This window comes from Pimephales promelas, chromosome 25 (assembly GCF_988280905.1).
Source record: "Pimephales promelas chromosome 25, fPimPro1.hap1.1, whole genome shotgun sequence".
NCBI classification, from domain to species: Eukaryota; Metazoa; Chordata; class Actinopteri; order Cypriniformes; family Leuciscidae; genus Pimephales; species Pimephales promelas.
The window spans coordinates 6296503-6304597 of NC_142793.1; the positions used below are offsets into that span (position 1 = coordinate 6296503).

The 8095-nt window shown below is 54.0% G+C and overlaps 1 protein-coding gene across 1 annotated transcript; it reads left to right on the forward strand.

The window, feature by feature from the left end:
- Positions 1-502: 502 nt before the first annotated feature.
- LOC148964982 (uncharacterized) lies at positions 503-2378 on the forward strand. The gene has a single exon (XM_089127820.1). It carries the CDS (start codon positions 1429-1431, stop codon positions 2362-2364), a length of 936 nt encoding a protein of 311 aa, XP_088983946.1. The 5' UTR covers positions 503-1428; the 3' UTR covers positions 2365-2378.
- The last annotated feature ends 5717 nt before the right edge of the window (positions 2379-8095 follow it).

An 8095-nucleotide genomic window follows, 5' to 3' on the forward strand; every position in this document is an offset into this window, starting at 1 on the left:
ATTCACCATTGAACATTGTAAGGATACAGCTTCAGCTAAGCCACTCCGCCAGTTATCTACCATTGAATGATCATCTCGATGGAGAATTAACACCAGTGATTGTACTCCTTATAGCACTCTGACCTTTTTCATTCTCTCTGCCTGAGCCCCACAGAGAAGCGGATACGCTGTGAACACGCCGCTGAGCCACCGAGCCCCATTCTTTCTGCCTGAGCCCCACAGAGAAGCAGTATCGCTGCAGATACGTCGGTGAGCACCCTGACCTTTTTCATTCTCTCTGCCTGAGCCCCACAGAGAAGCGGATACGCTGTGAACACGCCGCTGAGCAACCGAGCCCCATTCTTTCTGCCTGAGCCCCACAGAGAAGCAGTATCGCTGCAGATACGTCGGTGAGCACCCTGACCTTTTTCATTCTCTCTGCCTGAGCCCCACAGAGAAGCGGATACGCTGTGAACACGCCGCTGAGCAACCGAGCCCCATTCTTTCTGCCTGAGCCCCTCAGAGAAGCAGTATTGCTGCAGTTACGTCGGTGAGCACTCTGACCCTTTTCATTCTCTCTGCCTGAGCCCCACAGAGAAGCGGATACGCTGTGAACACGCCGCTGAGCAACCGAGCCCCATTCTTTCTGCCTGAGCCCCACAGAGAAGCAGTATCGCTGCAGTTATGTCGGTGAGCACTCTGACCTTTTTCATTCTCTCTGCCTGAGCCCCACAGAGAAGCGGATACGCTGTGAACACGCCGCTGAGCAACCGAGCCCCATTCTTTCTGCCTGAGCCCCACAGAGAAGCAGTATTGCTGCAGTTACGTCGGTGAGCACTCTGACCTTTTCATCCTCTCTGCCTGAGCCCCACAGAGAAGCAGTTGCACCGCTGAACAACCGAGCCTCATTCGTTCTGCCTGAGCCCCACAGAGAAGCAGTATCGCTGCAGTTACCTCGGTGAGCACTCTGACCCTGTTCATTCTCTCTGCCCGAGCCCCACAGAGAAGCAGTTTCGCTGCAGCTACGTCAGTGAGCACCCCGACTTCTTCATTCTTTCTGCCTGAGCCCCACGGAGAAGCAGACACGCTGTGTACACGCCGCTGAGTAACCGAGCTCCATTCTCTCTGCCTGAGCTTCACAGAGCAGTCACGTCGACGAAGATCTTCCTTGTGGGAATAGAGTACGGATTCCAGTGGTCTCCAATCCTGTCCAGGCCTACACGACGAAACCATCTGCTCAACATTCTTGAACTTTTAAAATAAATAAAACTTCCCTCTTAATCTGCTCATTGGTCTCTTTGTCCGTTCATTGGTGTCCTTGTGGTGTCGGCTCCTCGCGGTGGGGTGTAGGTCCGTCCGGGTGTGGGTCGGACCATCCCGGGGCGGTGACATAAGTGGCGTAGTCGGAAGGATACACCCACCGGGAGTTGTAGCGGCCACAGGGTCACGATGGCGGATGAAGAGGTGCCAGTGGGACGGACACAGGTCATGCCTGTATTCATGGGAGCTCCCTGGGCTCAGCGATATGGGGGACCGGGATCTGAGCTGGGTCTCCAGGAATGGAAAATGCAGATTACGTACCTGGCAGGTTTGCAAGGGCTGAGCGACCCGCAGAAGATTCAGTTTGTCCTTGGGTCCCTAGAAGGGGAAGCGAAACGAGAAGTTATGGCAGCACCCGAAGTTGTGCGAGCTACTGCCAAGGCCATCTTTGATTTTCTGACCGAGCTCTATGGAGATGTTACCCCGGTGGCTGTCCTTAGAGCCCAGTTTTTTAATTATCGTCAAGGACCCAGGCAAACTCTGCGGGCTTACTCTCTGAAACTGAGAGAACAATTCTCCCGGTTATGGGGACGAACAGACCATGGACTGGGAGAAGGGGAGACTTTGCTGCGAGACCAGTTTGTCCTGGGGCTTCGCGATGGGCCGGTTCGACAGAGTATCCGGCTTCAACTACGTAGAGATCCCACACTGACCTTCGAGGCCCTTCGACAAGAAGCATTGGCTCTAGAGATAGATCAGGGTGAAACCACCGAACCACCTGTCTGCATGGCCGCCAGTAGTGCTTGTGCCCCTATTCCTTCTGAAACAACTGACTGGAAGCAGAAGTTGCGCGAGGAGCTTTTGTCGGAGGTTAAGGGCCAGATGGTGGAGTTATCGAAAAGTCTTGTGGAAGAACTACGTCGGGGGTGGCCGAGTGACATGCCCAGGGCCCGGGATCGATCGTACTCTGATGGGAACAGAGAGCAAGGACGTCGCCCTGCCCGCCCCGCTGAACCTAGGTACCAGTGGGACGACCAGGGTAGACCTATCTGTAATAGTTGCGGGAAGCCGGGGCACATCAGTCGTCAGTGTGGCCTCCGTCGGGGCTCGCAAGGGGGTTTTTAGGTCTGCCGGCCACTGTGGGTCAAGTGGCCGGGACCCCTTTTAGAGACCCCCTTCCTGTGCCTATCCCTGGGGACGAGTGGGTTGGGCACTGCCCTGAGGTCGAAATCCAGGTCAATGGGGTGAAGATTAACTGTTTGGTCGACACTGGTTCCCAAGTTACTTTATTTACAGAGAGTCTTTCTAGAGAACTATTCAAAGACCACCGACTTCAAGGAGCCGAGGCTTCACGGCTTACGTTACGAGGGGCAAATGGGCTGGACATCCCCTACACGGGCTACGTGGTCGTTGACTTCGACATTCGTGGCATTCCCGTGTATCAGAAAGGAGTAGTTATTGTCAAGGACCACTGCTTGGGCACTCGTCGGGCTCTGTTGGGCATGAATGTCATTGCAGACTGCTGGGAGGAGTTGTTTAAGAACGGTCCGGCTCGGAGGCCGTCGAGGGAGGATAATTCCCAGTGGGAAAACATCTTGAAGGACTGCCATCGAATTCATGCTGCTGGAGACAGGGAAGACCGGGAGAGTGTGGGCCGGGTGGTTTGCCGTTATGCCTTGTCTGTACCAGCTGGAAGTGAGGCTGTGGTGTGGGCCAGGGTGCCTGCTAGTTCCTATGGACCGGAAGACTTGGTCCTGGTGGAACCCCATTGGGATTGCCAGGCCATTGACGTAGCCAGAGGGCTGGCCGTGGTTCATCATGGTCGGGTGATCGTGCGGGTGCGCAACACTAACCCCTACCCGATTATGCTCCGGCGCCATCAATGCTTGGCCCGGATCACCTCGGTGAGTCCTCAGCAAGTAAGAGAGGACAGCGACGTCTGCTTTGTTCAAGTGAGTGCGGCAGTGGTAGAGGTAACCATCCGATCGGACGACGTAAAAGCTGACCTCTCGGAGAATGGAGTTCCGGAACATCTGGTTGGAGACTCCTTGAGAGGAGAGGGGCTAGAGGAAGAGCAACAATATCAGTTACGAGAATTCTTGTCTAAATGGCAACATGTGTTCTCCACCCATGACGAGGATTATGGCTGCACGGGGGTGGTCAAACATCAGATCCCCACTGGTAACGCGGCCCCAAGCCGGGAACGGTATCGACCAGTGCCTCCCACCCTCTATTCAGAGATCCGGACCCTGTTGAAAGGAATGTTAGATAGAGGGATTATCCGTGAAAGTAGTAGCCCCTGGGCCGCCCCTGTCGTCCTAGTGCAGAAGAAGACAGGAGCTTGGAGGTTTTGTGTCGATTACCGGAAGCTGAACAGCGTAACAAAGAAGGATGCATTCCCACTCCCACGAATTGAGGACTCTCTCACCAGTCTCACTCAGGCGGCATGGTACTCTACGTTGGATTTGGCCAGTGGGTACTGGCAAGTACAGGTCGAGGGACGGGACCAGGAGAAGACTGCCTTCACGACTCCATTTGGGCTCTTCGAATGGGACCGTATGCCCTTCGGCCTGTGCAATGCCCCCGCGACCTTCCAGCGGCTAATGCAACGCTGCTTGGGGGGGCAATTGGTCGATAACACCCTGGTTTACCTTGATGACGTAATTGTATTCTCACCAGATTTTGCTTCTCATTTACTCCATCTGGAACAGGTCTTCCAAGCCATGGCGAGATATGGGTTGAAGCTCCGCCCTGATAAATGCCAGTTGTTTCGAAAGGAGGTTAAGTTTCTGGGGCACTGTGTTAGTACAGCTGGGGTTGCTCCGGATCCAGAGAAAGTCTTGGCCGTCCAGAATTGGGAGGCACCCCAGACTGTCCGTCAAGTAAGATCTTTTTTGGGCTTTGTGGGATATTATAGGCGGTTCATTAAAGGATTCTCTGCAATCGCCAAGCCGTTAAATCAGCTCCTTTCGGGCACGGGACGCTTCCGTGGTCGGGGCTCCCCCTCCGTTGACTGGCGGCCGGAGTGTGAGGAAGCTTTTCAAACTCTGAAGCAAGAATTGTTGCAAGCCCCAATCCTGGCATACGCTGATTTCTCACTACCCTTTATATTATATACCGATGCGAGTCATGCAGGGCTGGGAGCCGTGTTGGCCCAGCGGCAACAAGGGGTCGAGAGGGTAATCGCCTATGCAAGTCGGAGCCTGCACCCCGCAGAGCAGAACGCGTCAAATTATAGTTCTTTTAAGATCGAACTCCTGGCAATGAAATGGGCCATGGCAGAAAAATTCAAGGATTATTTGTGGGGGGCAAAAGTGACTGTAATCACAGACAATAATCCTTTGGTGCATTTACAAGGGGCTAAGTTAGGAGCAGTGGAGCAGTGTTGGGTGGCGGCAATGGCTAACTACGAGTACCAAATTCAGTACCGACCCGGCAGGGAACATACTAATGCAGATGTGTTGTCCAGGCTACCAGCCAGGGGAGAGAACTGTCCAATGCCGCCAGTATCATCCGACGTGGAGGAAGGTTTGTTGGTGGGAGTGGTGGAAGCCCCTGGATCCCGCTTGGGAGAGGTTCCCCCGAGTTGGGGATGGGACCCTAATCGGTGGAAGACATTGCAGGGGAAAGATGAGAGCTTGAAGAAGATCAGCTCCTACCTGAAGAGTGGAGTTGGACCTGGGGTAAGGGAGCGACAAACACAGACCTCTGTGGTAAAGCGACTTTTGGGGCAGTGGAAGCGACTTGGACTGCGAGAGGGGGTGCTCTGCCGCTCAGTTCAGGATCGGGCAACCCGGGAGATAATACAACAAGTGATAGTACCAGAAGAGCAGGTCGTGCCTCTGTTGACCGCGTACCATACCCATATGGGACATCAGGGCCAGGAGAGGACATTGTCTTTACTTCGGAGGTACTTCTACTGGGGCGGGATGGAGACGACTGTTGGGACATTCATTCAGAGTTGCCCCCGATGCGTGTTGTTTAAGTCTCGGAAGGAGAAGAAGGCCCCGTTGGTCCCCATGCGTCCTAGGGCGCCTTTGCATATTGTTGGCATGGACTACCTGACGCTGGGCCGTCCGACAGACCGGTTTCAGAATATTCTGGTTGTGACCGATCTGTTCACTAAGTTTGCTTGGGCTACGCCAACTTTAGATCAGACTGCTGCCACTACTGCGAGTGCATTGTGGAGGATGGTAATTCAGCCGTTTGGGTGTCCGGAGATTCTCCACTCCGATCAAGGTCCTAACTTTGAGTCTAGAGTTATTCAAGAACTGAGCCAGCTGTACGGATGTCGGAAAACACGCACCACCTCATACCACCCCCAAGGTAACGGAGGATGCGAGCGCTTTAACCAGACCTTATTGAGCTCGCTGGGGACCTTAGAAACTGACCACCAGGTTCAGTGGACCGAATGCCTTCCTGCCTTATTGCAAGCCTATAATAACAGTGTGCACAGCATTACCGGGTATGCCCCGGCTTTCCTGATGTTCGGCCGACATATGCGCCTACCTGTGGATTTACTCCTGGGAACGGAACCTACTGAGGGAGCTCAAAGTACTACCGAGTGGGTGGGCCGACATCATCAACAACTTTACCATGCTTACCGCCGAGTTACAGAGCACCTAAACACAGCAGCCGCAAAGAATAAGCGGTTGTATGATCGGACCGCTCGAGACGCTCCATTGTTACCTGGAGAAAGGGTGTTGGTAAGAGACAATCGACGTCAAGGAAAAGGTAAGCTTAGTGATCGGTGGGAGAGTACGCCATATGTGGTGGAACGTCAACAGGGACCAGACATGCCTGTGTACACTGTGCGGCCGGAAGGGAGGCTTGGCCCAGAGCGGGTGCTCCACCGAAACCTACTTCGGCCCTGCCCTAATTTCCCTGAGGGGAGAGAAGAAACACCCGTTGTCCCTCCGTGTTCTGAGGCACCATGGGTTGGATGGGCTGTGGCCCCTCGACATCCCGAAGTGGGAGTTGGGAGAGTGGCCCCTGTATCTCCACCCCGACGCTCCCAGCGAGATACCCGAGGGCAACCGCCGGAACGGTATGGCGCCTGGGTTGAAGATGCCTGGTTCTAGGGACTAGAACCAATTGGTGGGGGAGAGTGTCACTCGTGACAATCGAGGGGGGGGGCGGAACTATTATTTTGTGCCTTCGTTCCCATGGGGAACATTTCCGGGGGGGGGGACCTAAGACTTCTCCGGTTCCTATTTGATGTACAGCAGGTGCGCATTGTGAGCGCGTCGATCGCTGATTGGCGCACACGTCATACCAGCACAGTTGAAAAGGTCTTTGGTTGGTGAGCGGGGAAAAGGGAGAGGCAGAAAAGGAACGACGTGTCTGAGCTGGGAAGTCCTCGACGAGTGAAAGAGTGCAACAGAGAGAGAAGTGACATACATTGGGCTGGAGCAAGCGGTATGAGGAATGATTATGACTATGTGGGCTGGTGTATGGAATTAATGATTGCCTACAGTATTGCTGCAGGAGCACCTCATTGATGAAGATAGAAGAGACGCCGTACTGAAGCCTGATTTGTGAGTGGAATGATTTTGATCTCTTAAAGTTATTCACGTGTGTTTTGCCTGTGTGGATTGCAGTGTGCACGAAGGTGGAAGTGTAATGCTTAGGCTACGGTGGTCTGTACTGATTCATCTCCCTATGAACGTCAGGGAAGAGAAGTATTACTGAACCTGGTTTCTGCCATTATTCACCATTGAACATTGTAAGGATACAGCTTCAGCTAAGCCACTCCGCCAGTTATCTACCATTGAATGATCATCTCGATGGAGAATTAACACCAGTGATTGTACTCCTTATAGCACTCTGACCTTTTTCATTCTCTCTGCCTGAGCCCCACAGAGAAGCGGATACGCTGTGAACACGCCGCTGAGCAACCGAGCCCCATTCTTTCTGCCTGAGCCCCACAGAGAAGCAGTATCGCTGCAGATACGTCGGTGAGCACCCTGACCTTTTTCATTCTCTCTGCCTGAGCCCCACAGAGAAGCGGATACGCTGTGAACACGCCGCTGAGCAACCGAGCCCCATTCTTTCTGCCTGAGCCCCACAGAGAAGCAGTATCGCTGCAGATACGTCGGTGAGCACCCTGACCTTTTTCATTCTCTCTGCCTGAGCCCCACAGAGAAGCGGATACGCTGTGAACACGCCGCTGAGCAACCGAGCCCCATTCTTTCTGCCTGAGCCCCTCAGAGAAGCAGTATTGCTGCAGTTACGTCGGTGAGCACTCTGACCCTTTTCATTCTCTCTGCCTGAGCCCCACAGAGAAGCGGATACGCTGTGAACACGCCGCTGAGCAACCGAGCCCCATTCTTTCTGCCTGAGCTCCACAGAGAAGCAGTATCGCTGCAGTTATGTCGGTGAGCACTCTGACCTTTTTCATTTTCTCTGCCTGAGCCCCACAGAGAAGCGGATACGCTGTGAACACGCCGCTGAGCAACCGAGCCCCATTCTTTCTGCCTGAGCCCCACAGAGAAGCAGTATCGCTGCAGTTACGTCGGTGAGCACTCTGACCTTTTTCATTCTCTCTGCCTGAGCCCCACAGAGAAGCGGATACGCTGTGAACACGCCGCTGAGCAATCGAGCCCCATTCTTTCTGCCTGAGCCCCACAGAGAAGCAGTATTGCTGCAGATACGTCGGTGAGCACCCTGACCTTTTTCATTCTCTCTGCCTGAGCCCCACAGAGAAGCGGATACGCTGTGAACACGCCGCTGAGCAATCGAGCCCCATTCTTTCTGCCTGAGCTCCACAGAGAAGCAGTATCGCTGCAGTTATGTCGGTGAGCACTCTGACCTTTTTCATTCTCTCTGCCTGAGCCCCACAGAGAAGCGGATACGC